We start from the raw sequence: 17,586 nt of genomic DNA on the forward strand, positions 1-17,586 counted from the left end.
TAAACAAAAAGTAATTTCACCACTGGGCTTAACTCACTGAAAGTCACGGAGTGCACTTTGCTAAATTCTTCCATTCCCGTTGAAATGAATGGAGAGGAGAAAAACTGACGGAAACCATAAGATGTATGACTTTTCTGAAATCTCTTTTCATTTTCTAACTCAATGAATCACTGGAGTTGATTGAGGTTGTGGTCTCTAGGCAATTAGGGTGTGTGTGTGTGTGTGTGTGTGTGTGTGTGTGTGTGTGTGTGAATCTTTCTCCCATCCCAAATTCTATCAAAAAAAAGAGACAGCAAAACGTTCAAATCCCATTTGTTTTTTAAACCTGGAGTTTATTTTTACCGAACTCCACAGGTTCGGTAAACTACAAAGCCGAGAAGCTACAGACAATAGGAAAGCCGTGGAATATGGAATATGGAATGCAAGGAAGGCAATACGTCGGAGAGGAACTGACCCACTCCTTTTCCTGTGCTTATTTCGCTTAGACAAGTAACTTTAGGATCCAAAGGCTGAAGAACGTCGTCAGGAAGGAAGCCAGAACTTGAGATGCCCCTGCGGTCATCATACACTTGTTTTGCGTTTTCTCCTTGTCCTTGGCATCTTCCCACATTAAGCATACGTTTTTGGAACCGCATCCTTTCATGATGTGTTTGGTGTGTTTCCCACCTGAGTGGGAAGAACAGAATGGGATCATCAGACAACTGACGAGAGAAAGATTCCTCAGAACTTGTACTGTTCTGACTGAGGTTTCCCAAGAGCGTGAGGCAATTTTTTATTTTTATTTTAGGTATTTTATTAAAATTTATAGGCCGCCCTTTTCCCTGAGGGGACTCAGGGCGGCTTACAACCATTAGGGAGGGGGTACAATACAAAATAAACAATATATAAACAAGATAAGTAGTAAAAACACAACATGCATTCTACATTCAACACTCGGGTGGGGCAAATTAAGGACTTATCCCCAGGCCTGTTGGGAGAGCCAGGTCTTGAGGGCTGCGTGGAAGGCCTGGACGGTGGTGAGGGTGCGTATCTCGACGGGGAGATCGTTCCACAGGGTCGGAGCTGCAACAGAAAAGGCTCTCCTCCGTGTAGTCACCAGTCGACATTGACTGGCGGATGGGATTCGGAGGAGGCCCAGTCTGTGCGATCTAATCGGTCGGAGGGAGGTAATCGGCAGAAGGCGGTCTCTCAAGTACCCAGATCCACTACCATGGAGTGCTTTAAAGGTGGTCATCAGTACCCTGAAGCGCACCCGGAGATCGACAGGTAGCCAGTGCAGCTCGCGGAGGATGGGTGTAACGTGGGCGAACCGCGGTGCGCCCACTATCACTCGCGCGGCTGCATTCTGGACTAACTGCAGTCGCCGGATGCACTTCAGGGGCAGCCCCATGTAGAGCACATTGCAGTATTCGTGGTCCCGACAAAAACCCCTTTTATTAATTGAGTGTGAATTCTGCTCATTCACATCCGGTCTTTCAAAGGGAGGATTTCCGGTCACAGACCTTATCTGGCTTGGGAGGATTTACAGCCACAGATCTTATCTGGCTTGGGAGGATTTACAGCCACAGATCTTATCTGGCTTGGGAGGATTTACAGCCACAGATCTTATCTGGCTTGGGAGGATTTACAGCCACAGATCTTATCTGGCTTGGAGAGCTGCCAGGCCGATATCTGCAAAACCTGGCTCAGAGAGTCATGAACCAATTAAGCGAACTAATTGTCTCCTGCAAACTCCACTCCCCTTTCGCTCCACTTTTATTTCCTCTGGCGCATACTCGGGTGGGTTCTAGCCGGCGTCACTGCCGGTTTGCTCATTGTGTGCTTTGCGCAATTCAATAGAAATTTCTCATTTATTGTTTCATCCTTTGCCTCTTTCTTTCTTCTCTTTTTCTCTCACTTGTTCTCTCACTCACTCTTTGTCTCACTTTTTCTTTTTCTTTCTTTCTGTTTCTTTCTCTCTCACACTTATTCTTTCGCTCTTCCTCTTTCTCTCTGTCTCTCTCTTTCTCTCACTTATCCTCACCCTTTGCCTCACTCTTTCTTTCGTTCTCTTTTTCTCTCACTTGCTCTCTCACTCACTCTTTGTCTCACTTTTTCTTTTTCTTTCTTTCTGTTTCTTTCTCTCTCACACTTATTCTTTCGCTCTTCCTCTTTCTCTCTGTCTCTCTCTTTCTCTCACTTATCCTCACCCTTTGCCTCACTCTTTCTTTCGTTCTCTTTTTCTCTCACTTGTTCTCTCACTCACTCTTTGTCTCACTTTTTCTTTTTCTTTCTTTCTGTTTCTTTCTCTCTCACACTTATTCTTTCGCTCTTCCTCTTTCTCTCTGTTTCTCTCTTTCTCTCACTTATCCTCACCCTTTGCCTCACTCTTTCTTTCTTTCTCTTTTTCTCTCACTTGTTCTCTCACTCACTCTTAGTCTCTATTTCTTTCTCTTTCTCCCTGGCTCTCTTTCCCTCTTTCTCCCTCTTTTTTTCTGTTTCTTTCTCTCTCACACTTGTTCTCTTTCTCTCTCCCTCTCTCTCTCTGTCTCACTTGTTAGCTCACTCTTTGTCTCACTCTTTCTTTCTCTCTCTCCAGTGGTGGGTTTCAAAAATTGTTCGAACCTACTCTGTGGGTGTGGCCTCCTTTGTGGGAGTGGCTTGCCACCCATGTGACCGGATGGGAGCGGCTTGCTGCCCATGTAACCAGATATGAAGATGCCGACGACACTTGTCAGAACCTTAAATTACCTCACACACAGCCCTGGCATGCATAAGAATAGGATGTAAACTTGTTTTTTTAAAAGGCATCTTTGGTTTGCGTTAAAACAACTTCAACACACACAATGTTCTGATTGCACTACAAACGCAGTAGTCATCCTTACCTTTCACAGAGGCACTGAGTTTTATAAATATGAGCATGATAGTGTAGAATAATCATATCCAAGGACCAGTGGTGGGTTTCAAAAAAATTTGGAACCTCTTCTGTAGGTGTGGCCTGCTTTCCGGGTCCACTGGTGGAACCTCTTCTAACCGGTTCGGTAGATTTGACGAACCGGTTCTACCGAATAGGTGCGAACTGGTAGGAACCCACCTCTATCTCTCTCTCTCTCTTTCACCCTGTCTCTCCTGCTCCCTCTTTCTTTCTGTTCCATTCTCTCTCACATTTGTTCTCTCACTCTTTATATCTTTCTCCCTCATTCATTCATGGCTGGCTGGGGAATTCTGGGAGTTGAAGTTACACATCTTTAAATTGCCAAGATGGAGAAATACCGAACAGGAGTTTGTTCCTGGTTGCCCATATATTTCAGGTGGGGGGGGGGGCATTGAGTGACCCCTTAAAGCAGCCCAGATTTACCCCAGCTTCCACCATAGTTCAGCTAGAGTGCCTTGCCAAATTCTTCAATCCCTCACGAGACACGGGCCCCAGATCCTGGGGAATTCTAATGAAATGAAAGGGTGCAATACTTACCGGAAGTTACGTTCAAAGTTACAGTAAAGCAATAGCTATCTTTGCCCAAACATTCCACCTTGTCTGATTTACAGGATTCCCTCAGACTGTTGCAAGCTGGACACCGTTTCCCTTTTGGGTGTTTCGGCAATGGTGGCACTGAAAGAAGAGGATTCTTGGTTAATTTATAATCAAAATTGGGGTAAGCTTCAGTCAGAGACGCACATACCGGTAGTGTTCTGACCCAGGTTTCCTTAGAAAGCAACACCCCTTTTATTTACACAACTGTGAATTCCTTTCATTCACAGTCCGCAAGTCTTGGCCGACAGTCTTTCAGAGGAATATTTATCAACACGAACCTTATCTTGGTTGGCGAGCTGCCAGATAACTAATTTCCAAACTCAGGCAAGGCAACACGTGGTACAGAGTCTCTTTAGTCACAAACAAAACTTTCCACTCATGAACCGACCGAAGGAACGAATTGTTTCCTGCAAAAGCCCACTCCTCATCACTCCTCTTTTGTTTCCTGTGGGAGGGGCCAATCAGGTGTGGCTTTACTCCCAGGTCGACCCTGCTTTCTTAGTTGTTCTTGTCTTCTGGCAGCTCTGCGCATGCGCACTCTGGGAACAGGCTCCAGCTGTTCTTCTGCCTCACTGCTATCTAGCTCCCTCTCTGCCTCCGACGCAGAGCCCTCGTCTGAGCTTTCCTCACCCCTCAGGACTGGCCCATGTTCCTTCCCAACCCCCCTCACTGTCCAACTCTGCTGCCAGCTCCCGCAGGCCACCGGCGGGCCACAACCGGTAGTCCTCGACTTACAACAGTTCACTTAGTGACTGTTTCAAAGTTACAACAGCACTGGAAAAAAGTGACTTGTGGTTGTTTTTCACACTTACGACCATCAAAGCATCCCTGTGGTCACTTCACAGGGTTGTTGTAACAGGGAAAAAAATAGGAGAAGGAAGGAGTATTAGATATATTGGCCGCCCTGAGTTGTTTATAGAAGTATATAAATTAAACGAATAACATACTAACTTGGAGATTGAAGCAGGGCTGTCTGAACAACATTATGGGCATTATGTTACGAGCAAAGCAGTGTCCCGGGGCCCCTGCGACAACTACTCACAGGAATAAAAATGTAAACGGTCGATAAAATTAAACACACATTTATTTTATTGGCACTTCCAACAAAATCGGTGTCGGTATGGGGCCCCTATGCTTCTGGGGTCCATGGGCCAGTGCCCATCAGACAGTCCTGAATTAAAGGACAGATTTAAAAGAATGGTCTCAGTTAGTTGGCCGCTGACAAGTTTTCAAATTAAGCTGCATAAAATTAAACCAAGAGCCACTTCACGGCCCAAAGCTTGGTCTGTCTGTCTGTGTGTGTGTGTGTGTGTGTGTGTGTGTGTGTGTGTGTGTGTGTGTTTCCTTTTCTTTTCATGCCTTTGAGGCATTCTGGACTCCTGTCAATTTCCTCGACAGGGCCCTGAGGTTACCTTTGACAAGGTTTTTCACAAGTCGTTTGCCATTGTCTCCTTCCCAGGGCTAAGATAAAGGGACTGGCCCAGGCCACCCAGTTGCCTTGGTGCCTGAAGCAAGAAAGACCAGAATTCCTGGCGTCATGCCTGGTTGCATTAACCATTGCATTAAATGTAGATTTAATCATTCATGTATTAACAGCGGCTAGAATTGTGTTTGCACAACATTGGAAAAGGGTAGAGATTCCTGTTGATGAGGAGGTGGTTAGGAAAATATTAGAATGTGCAAAAACGAACAGGTTAACATTAGCAACTAAGGAGAAAGAGCAACCTGAATATTATATGATTTGGGAAGTATTTTCCCAATGCTTGGAGGGGGAAAAAACGGAGTTTGGAAATGAAGAAAGCTAAAAAAATTAGACAATAAACTTACATAGAGATATAAATAGGATGAAAACTGTTAGTATGTGTATGATGAGAATAATGATGTTTAATGTTGATATGATATTCTAACTAGAAGATATTAAGAAGAAAAATGGAGCGCTCCATAACGTTTAAACGCTCAATATATTATAATACTAAACTCAGGGAAACAATGCTAATATGAATGTGAACGATGTGGCAAAAGAGGAATGATGTTTGCACAGAGATGTTTATACCCAGACGACACACGGCATAAGGAAAGATGGAATGTTGATTTTTGTAATTAAGAAATAATAAAACTATAAAGAAAACCACTGCATTAAAGATTGCCTAGCGGTGATCTAGTGTGAAAGTTGATCCAGATACAGATTAATAGATTGGGCCTCCTCCGTATTCCATCGGCCAGCCAGTGCCGGCTGGCAACTACAAGGAGGAGGGCCTTCTCAGTAGTAGCCCCGACCCTTTGGAACGAGCTCCCCGTGGAGATTCGTACCCTCTCCACCGTCCAGGCCTTCCGCACAGCCCTTAAGAACTGGCTAGCCCGTCAGGCCTGGGGACAAGGATAGCCGCCCCTCCCGAATGATGAATGTATGTTGCTTATTACTTTTATTATATGTGTCTACGTCATTGTTTGTATTCCCCCTCCCTGATTTTATGTGAGCCGCCCTGAGTCCCCTCAGGGAAAAGGACAGCCTACAAATGTTAATAAACATCAAACATAAACATTAATAGAGTTGGAAGGGACCCGGTAAGTCAGAGCTGGTATTCTGCCAGTTCGCACTGTTTTGGGCGTGGCGAGGCTCCACCCACCCACCCTGACACCATCACACATGCTCTGGGTATGCGCAGAAGGTTCTGTGCATGCCCAGACTTGCCGCCTGCGAGCGCAGCAAACACACGGGCACGCATGCTCCTGCTACTGAACCGGTAGGGAAGATAAGAGGAGTTCATCACTTGAGAGACCGCCTACTGCCAATTACCTCCTCTCGACCAATCAGATCCCATAGATTAGGCCTCCTCCGAGTTCCATCAGCCGGTCAGTGTCGACTGGCAACCACGCGGAGGAGAGCCTTCTCGGTGGCAGCTCCGACCCTATGGAACGATCTCCCCGTGGAGATTCGTACCCTCACCACCCTCCAGACCTTCCGCATAGCCCTCAAAACCTGGCTGTCCCGACAGGCCTGGGACTAAAGACTTCAACCCACCCGAATTGTATGAATGTTGTGTTTTTTAACGATGTCCTGTCTTATGTGTTTAATTTGTATGTCCTCCCTTCCTTTTGAACTGTAAGCCGCCCTGAGTCCCCCCAGGGAAAAGGGCGGCATATAAATAAAACTATCTACCTATCTTCATGCCTGCTGAAGGTCATCTAGTCCAGTGTTTCTCAACCTTGGCAACTTGAAGACGTCTGGACTTCAACTCCCAGAATTCCCCAGCCAGCGAATGCTGGCTGGGGAATTCTGGGAGTTGAAGTCCAGACGTCTTCAAGTTGCCAAGGTTGAGAAACACTGATCTAGTCCAACCCCAGGACACCCTACACCATTTCCGAGAGTCCAGTCTCTTCTCGAAACCCTCCAGTGACGAAGCTACCACAACTCATTTTGACGAACTAAACCCAACTAACTAAACTAAAGTTGTTTTAGCTAACAAGTGGTGCTAAAGTCCTTGGCGTAAAGCAGCTCTTACATGTGGGTGAAATCTCGGGGCAATCTTTCTTCTTGCAGCAGTGTTGAGTCAAATGGTACCCTTGTCCCTTCCCCAGATCAAAGTGTAACTGGGGCATATTGCACACGGAAGGCTTCCCACAGCTTTTCTCGAAAAGGTACTCCGGGCTCTCACCTACAGGGGAAATCAAAGAAGAGAATAAGAAAAGTGTTTCGGAGGATTGGACAAATGCTTTCCCCAGGGTTAGGACAGATGGGCAACCTCCTCTCTCTGCATACCCGCCTTGTTCCCACAACCTATTCAATTACTGAATCCTGAATGTTATGTGGGGTTGACATATTGAAACATAAATTTACCTAATAGGCTGGTTCACACAATGTGGGGGGAGGGGGAGGAGGAGGAGGAGGAGGAGGAGGAGGAGGAAGAAGAAGAAGAAGAAGAAGAAGAAGAAGAAGAAGAAGAAGAAGAAGAAGAAGAAGAAGAAGATGATGATGATGATGATGATGATTGTGGGGTCTTTGATGCTCTCTGAGTCTATGAGGTTGGTTGGTTGTTTTCCAAACATTTCATGACCCAAATAGGTTATGTTATCAGTGCTAGAACGGAATGGGGATTGTGGAGAGGAGGAGGAGGAGGAGGAGGAGGAGGAGGAGGAGGAGGAGGAGGAGGAGGAAGAAGAAGAAGAAGAAGAAGAAGAAGAAGAAGAAGAAGAAGAAGAAGAAGAAGAAGAAGAAGAAGAAGATGATGATGATGATTGTGGGGTCTTTGATGCTCTCTGAGTCTATGAGGTTGGTTGGTTGTTTTCCAAACATTTCATGACCCAAATAGGTTATATTATCAGTGCTAGAACGGAATGGGGATTGTGGAGAGGAGGAGGAGGAGGAGGAGGAGGAGGAGGAGGAGGAGGAGGAGGAGGAAGAAGAAGAAGAAGAAGAAGAAGAAGAAGAAGAAGAAGAAGATGATGATGATGATGATGATTGTGGGGTCTTTGATGCTCTCTGAGTCTATGAGGTTGGTTGGTTGTTTTCCAAACATTTCATGACCCAAATAGGTTATATTATCAGTGCTAGAACGGAATGGGGATTGTGGAGAGGAGGAGGAGGAGGAGGAGGAGGAGGAGGAGGAGGAGGAGGAGGAGGAGGAGGAGGAGGAGGAGGAGGAGGAACTACTTAACAAATGTGGGGTCTTGGTGTCCTCTGAGCTTGGTAGTTTTCTGGCAGCCGTTTCATTACCAGTGCACTGATGATGTTACCTAGTTGGGTCATGAAATGTCTGCAAGAACACCACCAAGCGCAGAGAGCGTCAAGGACTCCCACAGTTAGAAATATTCTCCTCTCTTGCAACTTAGCAAAGGGAAAATTAAACACACTTAGAATGCTGTACAGCATTCTTTACTCAAGGGGTCAGAAGCATTTGGGCAGCATTCTAAGCATCTGGCAATGCTAACAGCAGCAGAGATTAAGACTGTCTACTCTTGGAAGATGGTCTGTGTGTGTATGTGTGTATGTGGGTGTGTGAAGGAGAGAGAGGGGGAGGGATGGAGAGGGGGAAGGAGAGGGAGACGGAGGGAGGGCATGGGGGAGGGAGGGAGCAGAGGGAGGGAGAGCGGGAGGGAGGGGGAGGGAAGGAGGAAGAAGGAGAGGGAGAGGAAGAGGGAAGGAGGGAGCAGGAAAGGGAGGGAGGGGAGAGAGGAAGGAGAGGAAGAGGAAGAGGGAAAGCGGTGGTGGAGAGAGAGGGAGAGGAAGAGGGAGGGAAGTGGTGAAAGAGGGAGGGAGGGGAGGGAGGGGAGGGAGGGAAAGGGTAGGAGAGGGAGGGAGGGGAGGATGGAGGATGGAGAAGGAGAGGGAGGGAGGGAGAGGAAGGGGGAGGGAAAGGGGTGGGAGAGGGAGGAAGGAGAGGAAGAGGGAGAGATGTGAGGGAGGGAGGGGAGGGAGGAAGGAGAGGAAGAGGGAGGGAAAGGGTGGGAGAGGGAGGGGAGGATGGAGGATGGAGGATGGAGGATGGAGAAGGAGGGGGAGGGAGGGAGAGGAAGGGGGAGGGAAAGGGGTGGGAGAGGGAGGAAGGTGAGGAAGAGGGAGGGAGGGGAGGGAGGGGAGGGAGGGAGGAAGGAGAGGAAGAGGGAGGGAAAGGGTGGGAGAGGGAGGGGAGGATGGAGGATGGAGAAGGAGAGGGAGGGAGAGGAAGGGGGAGGGAAAGGGGTGGGAGAGGGAGGAAGGAGAGGAAGAGGGAGGGATGTGAGGGAGGGAGGGAGAGAGAGGGAGCACTGATAAGCAGCTTTGAAACAGTCCTTTGCGTGAACTTCCTTGGAAGCACAGCAGAGACTTTTTCCAATTGCCTTGCTGCAGTCGGGAATTTCCGTCTGCCCAACGACACACCCCGGCCCGCACCCCACATTCTCCTCCTGGCTTCTAGATCTTTGCACACCGACCCAGGGTAGAATTCATAACCGTCGTGATGCAGGTGTTTTCTTCGGAGCAGTTCTGCTTGGCACCCTTACAGGAGGTCATGTTGCTCTGGCAGATTTCACATTGCAAACAACTGCCTTGAAACAATAAGACAAAGACAAAGACAATCAGTATGTTTGATCAATAGGCAGGAGGAGGAGGAGGAGGAGGAGGAGGAGGAGGAGGAGGAGGAGGAGGAGGAGGAGGAGGAGGAGGAGGAGGAGGAGGAGGAGGAGGAGGAGGAGGAGGAGGAGGAGGAGGAGGAGGAGGAGGAGGAGGAGGAGGAGGAGGAGGAGGAGGAGGAGGAGGAGAGGATGCCAATGTTCTGAACATCCGGCGCATATAAATCTCTGCTCATAGCCATATACCGTGGCTCACAGGGCCATGGTGGAAAAAGGAGAAACAACATGAAGAAGAAGCTAATATGGGTGGTGTTTATTGTTTGTTTGCCTGCTTGTTTATTGGAGTTATGGGTCGCTCTAGGGCGGTGTTTCTCAGCCTCAGCAGCTTGGAGACGAGTGGACTTGCCGGCTGGGCGATTCTGGGAGTTGAAGTCCACACATCTTCAGGCTGCTGAGGTTGAGAAAGACGTCCCAGTTCTCCAACTGATGCATGATTATGTTTCTTTTCCTGTCGTTCAGGATCTGAGTTATAAGCGCTGTGTGCTTAGCCCTCAAAGCATTGTTAGAGACCCCACACACCCACTTCATAGACTGTTTCTGTTGCTCCCCACTGGGAGGAGTTTCGGAGTATTTCTGGCAGGACTACCAGGTTCTTTCTTTCTATCTTTCTTTCTTTCTATCTATCTTTCTATCTATCTATCTATCTATCTATCTATCTATCTATCTTTCTTTCTTTCTTTCTTTCTTTCTTTCATCTTTCTTTTTTTCTATCTATCTTTCTTTCTATCTATCTTTCTTTATTCCTTCCTTCCTATCTATCTCTATATATCTATCTCCATATCTATATATCTATTTCTATAACAGGCACATGAACAACCACTTTAAACTCAATGTCAATCATTCTGAACCCAACTGTAAAAAATACGATTTTGGTAATAAGAGTTGTCAATGTCTGGAATTCCCTACCTAATTCAATTGTCTCAGCTACAAATTTTCAATTTCAGTCACAAATTGACTTCCGTGGACTTTACCCCATACTTAAGTGGTCTATCGTCCCTGTCATTGCATTTTTATTCTCTTATTCTTGTTCTCATTTTTCTTTGACAAATTCCAATAAATAAAAATAAATAAATCAAAATAAATAAAATAAATAAAAAATTCTACATCTACATCTACATCATCTATATCTAGCTATAGATATAGCTTTAGCTTTTGATCTATCTATCTATCTATCTATCTATCTATCTATCTATCTATCTATCTATCTATCTATCTATCTATCCTCTATCTATCTATCTACTATCTATCTATCTATCTATCTATCCATCCATCCATCCATCCATCCATCCATCCATCCATCCATCCATCCATCCATAAGGAATTTGTCTTTGGTGTATATATGGGTACATGCATAATTTTGTCTTTATTTATTTATTTAGCCATGTTCCTGGTGTGTACATTGGAGGTGGTGACCCTTTAAAAGGTATGCAATGAAATTTCATTTTTATGTATGCCGATTAGAGTACATTCAAAGTGACAATAAAATTATTATTCTATTTTATTCTGTTTATTCTATTCTATTCTTTCCGTATTCTCTTCTAATCTAATCTACTCTACTCTATTCTATTTGTTCCTTATTCTATTCTATTCTATTCTACATTCTATTCTATTCTATTCATCCTCTCCTCTATTCTATTCTATTCTACTCTATTCTACTCTATTCTACATTCTATTCTATTCATCCTCTCCTCTATTCTATTCTATTCTATTCAATTCTAAACTATTCTACTCTACTCTCTCCCCTCCATTCCTTATTCCCTATTCGCTATTCGCTATTCTCTATTCTCTATTCCCTATTCCCATCCAGCCCAGTCTATTATTTCCATGTATTTCTTTCCAGCTGAAGCCATGACGCAGCATTTCCACTTAGAAGGATCTGCGCATGCGCACACCATTAAAAAAAGAAAAAATACATTTTTTTCAATGAAGATTGTTCTATGCATGTGCAGAAGAGAAAATAAAGATGGTGGTGCCCAGGATAGAACCGGTACGGTGTTCGGCTGAGTTACTACCTATTCGGCCGGACCAGACCGAACCTTGGGGAAGTAACCACAGAGTCAGGTTGTGGATTCTAGGCCTTGAGAACTCTGTTGTCCAACTGAACACTTAAACACCGAGCCTCCTTTACCTTTAGCTAGAAGCACAAAGCAAAAGAAAAGTTGTAGAAGACCCTGCATGTTGTTCGATCTTAAGGAGCTTATCTTCTGGTGACGAATCCTCGGATGTCCCCGTGATTCCATCCTGAGGAAGCAGGAAAGTCAAATAAGTATTACGTACATTAAACAACTACAGCAGGATTGTCAAACTCAAGGCCCGCGGGCCAGGGGCTTAGATCTGGCTCGCGCAGCCGCCCTGGAAACAGCAAATGACGAGCGGGTCAGGGAGGGTCGGGTGTGGCTCTCCTGAGCTCCGTTTTCTCCGGCAGAGGCAGTGGTGGGTTCCTACCAGTTTGGACCGGTTCAGCTGAACCAGTAGTAGTTTGGCGGACTGGGTCTCTGGAACCGGCAGCGACGCAGGCGTGCCACCCCCACCCACCCCCCTCAAACTGGTTCTCTGGTTCTGTGTTTTTCATTTCTGTGCATGCGCAGAACAATTTTAATTGCACTGCGCATGTGCGCGCAAAGCTTACATGAGCGAACTGGCAGTGGTGCCTGCCGGAACCCAGCCCTGGGCAGAGGTCTATTGAAACCTCCCAACGACCAACAAGATCGAACAGGTTGGGCCTCCTCCGGGTGCCGTTGACCGGACAATGCCGGCTGGCAGCCCACCCGGAGGAGGGCCTTCTCTGTAGCTGCACCGGCCCTGTGGAACGATCTACCCGTAAAGATCCAGACCCTTACCACTCTCCCGGCCTTCCGTAAAGCCACCAAGACCTGGCTGTTCCGGCAGGCCTGGGGCTGTTGATCAATATCCAGCCCCACTTAGACGGAATGGATGGTGTGTAATTTTAATAATTGTATCTTTTATTTTAAATTTTTAAATGCTTCTTTTATCTTGCCTGTAAGCCGCCCAGAGTCCCAAGGGAGTGGGCGGCATACAAATTTTATTAAATTGAAAATTGAAAAACTGAAACAAACTAAAAACAGAACCAAAGGGGAAAAAAATGTTTCCCCTCTTGGATTTGAGCATGCAAGGGGATGCACAGGGAAGGAGAAAGGGAAGGAGGAAAGAGCAAAAAAAAGAAGGGAAGATGGGAGGAGAGCAAGGAAGGGAAAATAAGGGAAGTCGGGAAGGAAGAAGAAAGGAGAATGAAGAGGGAAGTGAAGAAAAGGAAGGAAGGAAGGAAGGAAGGAAGGAAGGAAGGAAGGAAGGAAGGAAGGAAGGAAGGAAGGAAGGAAGGAAGGAAGGAAGGGGATTATAATGAGAGTGAGGGAGGGTCTGAGGAAAGTCCTGCCTTAGCACATGGCCACCACAGGTGCCCCCCTGACACAAGTGACACTGAGCTGGCCATGCCTGCCACACTCATGCCCGCCATGCCCCCTTAGATCAAACTCAACCCTGATGCGGCCCTCAATTAAATCAAGTTTGCCACCCCTGAAACTACAGGTAGTCCCTGGCTTAGCACCATTCATTTAGGGACCTTCTGAGTTACGACGAGACTGGGGGGAAAAAGCGACTTAGACCAGTTTTCACACTTACGACCATTGCAGTATTCCCATGGTCACGTGATCAAAATTCAGATGCTTGGCAACGGTCCCAGGGTCCCCATTTGATCACCCTTTGAGACCTTCCCTCTGACAGGCATAGTCAATGGAGATCCCAGATGCCCTTAACAACCATGTTACTAATTTAACAACTGCAGTGATTCACTTAACAACCGTGGAAACTCACTGAGCAGCTGTCTTGCTTAGCAACGGAAATGTTGGGCATCCCAATTGCTTGTACTGTATTTCAATTCTTATTTCCTTTGGTCTTTGCTGCCACCTCGTGGTAGGTTTGCAACCTGAGAGCCATCTCTAACTACTTCATTACTACAGGTAGTACGGGCACAATGGAGCCCAACATTTCTGTTGCTAAGTGGGAAATTAGTTATGTGAGTCTTGCCCCATTTTACACCTTTTCTGGCCACATTTGTTAAGGGAATCACTGCAGTTGTTTAACCGGTGACATGGTTGTTAAGTAAAAAAAAGAGCCGAGGTGGCGCAGTGGTTAAATGCAGCACTGCAGGCTACTTCAGCTGACTGCAGTTCTGCAGTTCAGCTGTTCAAATCTCACTGGCTCAGGGTTGACTCAGCCTTCCATCCTTCCGAGGTGGGTAAAATGAGGACCCAGACTGTGGGGGCAATATGCTGACTCTGTAAACTGCTTAGAGAAGGCTGAAAGCCCTATGAAGCGGTATATAAATCTAACTGCTATTGCTATTGCTAATCTGGATTCTCCATTGTCTCTGCTTGACAGACAGTCGCAAAAGGGGATCGCAGAACCCTGGGACATTGCAACCGTTATAAAAGTGAGCTACTTGTCAAGCACTTGAATGTAGATCATGTGACCGTGGGAATGCTTCAACAGTCATAAGTGACGAGAAATAGTCATAAGCCACTTTTTTTCAGTGGCGTTGTAACTTTGAACGGTCAGTAAGCAGACTGTTGTAAGTTGAGGACTCCCTATACAGACAGATGTCTCCTCATTAACTTGGGTGGTGAAAGAAATTCAGTGGATCTGCATATTGGCCGAACTGTCAAAAAAGGAACAAATCCTCTGGGTGCCCAAGATTATACTCTGTTTCACTGAAAACAGAGTATCATCCCCGGATAATAAGGCCAATTGGGCTTTTGAGCGCATGCGCTAAAATAAGACCTCCCCAAAAATATTGCAACACAGCAACAGCCATGAGGTGACCACGTTTGCCGCCTCCTGCACCCCAAAAATAATAAGACCTCCCTGAAAATAAGGCCAAGCGCTTATTTCGAAGGTCAAAAGAAAATAAGACCCTGTCTTATTTTCGGGAAAACATGGCATGTGGTGGGTTTTCTGTGTTTTAATCTTTATTAGGCAAATGACCATAGGGACGCGGTGACTCATTGGCTAAGACGCCGAGCTTGTGGATCAGAAAGTTCAGCAGTTCAGCAGTTCGAATCCCTAGCGCTGCGTAACGGAGTGAACACCTGTTACTTGTCCCAGCTTCGGAGATGTCTTTGGATAGCGCTGGCTCTTTGGTTTTGAAATGGAAATAGCAATAGCAATAGCAATAGCAATAGCAGTTAGACTTATATACCGCTTCATAGGGCTTTCAGCCCTCTCTAAGCGGTTTACAGAGTCAGCATATCGCCGCCACAGTCTGGGTCCTCATTTTACCCATCTTGGAAGGATGGAAGGCTGAGTCAACCTTGAGCCAGTGAGATTAGAACCACTGAACTGCAGATAACAGTCAGCTGAAGTGGCCTGCAGTACTGCACCCTAACCACTGCACCACCTCGGCTCTTTTTTCTTTTAGCAGCTCTAAATGAGCACTGCCCCCTAGAGTCGGGAATGACTAGCACACATGTGTGAGGGGAACCTTTGCCTTTACTAGAAAAATGATCAAAAGCAGGGAAATAAACAGAGGGAGCAGGAAGAACTTCTGACTTGCTCGTGGCTCCCTCCTTGAGTTTCCTTATCTAGCAGGGAGCATCAGAAATCCTCCCTCCCTCCCTCCCTCCTTTAGTGGGGGAAGCAGCAAACCTTGTGACCGTTTTTAATAAAAGTTTTGCAACTTTCCACTCTCCCAGCTGGTTTCCAACAAAAAAACACCCATTGATCTGCTTAACGACTGCCGCATTAATTTAATGATCATTGCATTCATTTAACAATCACTACAAACAAGTCATAAAATCAGATCCGGTCCCCGGGTGCCTCGACTTACAACCATCATGACTTACGATGGTAATTCTGGCCTTCATTACAGCCATAACTCAAGAACGATCTGTAGAAGGGAAAGTCAGTAAAAACCCTACATGCCTTTGGTTATGATCAGGAATGTTAAAGAAAGAAACTGAAGGCTTTCTTTTAGCAGCTCGAGAACAAGCCAACGTTCAGCATGTAACAATTTACAACAGTCACTTCACTCGTCTGGTAAAAAGGATGAAACAATGGACCATTTGATGAATGGCTACAGCAAAATTTCACCAACCGACAAGAAGCAACGTCTTATCTGGGATGCCAGAATTATTCATTGAAAAACTTTGTCAAAAGTTTGGACTTCACACGAATTATTGGGGCCATCAAATTGAGAAGGGTTTGGGAAATGGGCAGCTTAAGCCAGGGGTGTCCAAACTTGGGAATTTTAAGACTTGTGGATTTTAACTCCCTGGCTGGGGAATTCTGGGAGTTGAAGTCCACAAGTCTTAAAGTTCCCAAGTTTGGACACCCCTGGCTTAAGATCATATGAGACTTCGGCTCCATAAGTGACAGGCATCATGTTCATAACATACCTGTTTCGATGGTCAATGAATAAGAGTTTGCTTTCTTGATGTTTCTATGTGAGATGTTTCTAGGATTGAAGAAAAGCAATTTCAATAAATCATGAAATACCAGAACTATTTAAGTTGAATGCTTGGGGGAAAGGGGGGGGGGGAATCCATTGTTGCACCAATTGTGATTGGAGCCCATGGAGCAATACCTGAAAAGTTCCCCCAATATCTGGAATTTTTGAACTGATCAGATCTGAATGCCCTAATTTTATAAAAACATACCCAGCTTGGAACTGCCTATATTCTCAGAAACCACCTTAATAATTATTTATCCTTTTCCCCCTGAAAATAAGACCTCCCTGGATAATAAGCCCAATTGGGCTATTGAGCGCATGCGCTAAAATAAGCCCTCCCCCTAAAATAAGCCCTCCTTGAAAATATTCAAACACATGCACAGCCTGTCCCCCCCCCATTTCCTGGGGGGGGGAAACATGCCCAATACACCCCACATGCACCTGCCATCACATGGAACAGCTTCGCAGAGCTGTCCCCGCAAATCTTAGCTCCCACGCCGCTTCTCTTAGTGGCGGCCACAAAAAGAGCAACAGGCCCAGCGACGTTAGGAGTGGCCAGAGTGTGCCAGAAACAGAGACAGAGCTTCCAGACGTCTCTGGATCAGCTGATCTGCGGGCCGCGGTTAAAGGCCTCCAGCACCTCAAAAATAATAAGACCACCCCGAAAATAAGGCCGAGTGCTTATTTTGAAGGTCAAAACAAAATATGACCCAGTCTTATTTTGGGGGGAAACAGGTAGTTAAGGACTTGAATTCAGTTTTACTTTGTGAACCTCATTGTATAATACCTGTATAATTCTTTATTTATTTATTTTTTAAAAAAATGATAATAATGTAGCCAGCTGGCGATTTGGAGATTGTGGAGAATTGTGTTTGGGGCGAACAGCCTGGTATCAATTAATGTATCTTACCATTATTAAGAGATGGTTTTCAGCATCTCTCCTTGTTTAGTCCTCTCAGCGCAGGGCTTTCTGTGTGTTTTAACTGACGTTAACTGTCATCTGTCATCCATTCCATTGGACTTAAAGGGGCAGTGCTTTTATTTGTAAGTAGCCCACAGGTTCATAAGTCTGTGTGGGTGTGAGAAAGAGAGAGAAATGGGTGGGTGGGAGAGAGAAGGGGATAGATAGAGAGGTCTAATAGAGAGTAGATAGATAGATAGATAGATAGATAGATAGATAGATAGATAGATAGATAGATAGATAGATAGATAGATAGATAGATAGATAGATAGATAGATAGATAGAAGTGATAGAGAGATGATAGATAGATAGTTGATGTAGATAGACATAGATAGATAGATAGATAGATAGATAGATAGATAGATAGATAGATAGATAGATAGACAGACAGACAGACAGACAGACAGACAGACAGACAGACAGACAGGATAGAGATAGATGATAGAGGATGGATGGAAGGATGGATAGAAGATAGATAGATAGATAGATAGATAGATAGATAGATAGATAGATAGATCTATATTGTATTTAAAAGACAAAACC

The 17,586-nt window shown here is 45.6% G+C and overlaps 1 protein-coding gene across 1 annotated transcript; it reads right to left on the minus strand.

The window, feature by feature from the left end:
- Positions 1-311: 311 nt before the first annotated feature.
- On the minus strand, positions 312-17,132 carry LOC148042964 (phospholipase A2 inhibitor and Ly6/PLAUR domain-containing protein-like). The gene is made up of 7 exons (XM_087727074.1): positions 16,993-17,132; positions 16,030-16,088; positions 11,748-11,860; positions 9,422-9,535; positions 7,015-7,167; positions 3,452-3,589; positions 312-666 (listed from the first exon to the last, which is right to left on the minus strand). Exons 3-7 carry the CDS (start codon positions 11,857-11,859, stop codon positions 482-484), a joined length of 702 nt encoding a protein of 233 aa, XP_087583200.1. The 5' UTR covers position 11,860; positions 16,030-16,088; positions 16,993-17,132; the 3' UTR covers positions 312-481.
- Positions 17,133-17,586: the final 454 nt, after the last annotated feature.

The sequence above is a fragment of the Thamnophis sirtalis genome, unplaced genomic scaffold (assembly GCF_051295495.1).
Source record: "Thamnophis sirtalis isolate CommonGarterSnake01/CBP01778 unplaced genomic scaffold, rThaSir2_p1.2 scaffold_13, whole genome shotgun sequence".
In the NCBI taxonomy this organism is placed as follows: domain Eukaryota; kingdom Metazoa; phylum Chordata; class Lepidosauria; order Squamata; family Natricidae; genus Thamnophis; species Thamnophis sirtalis.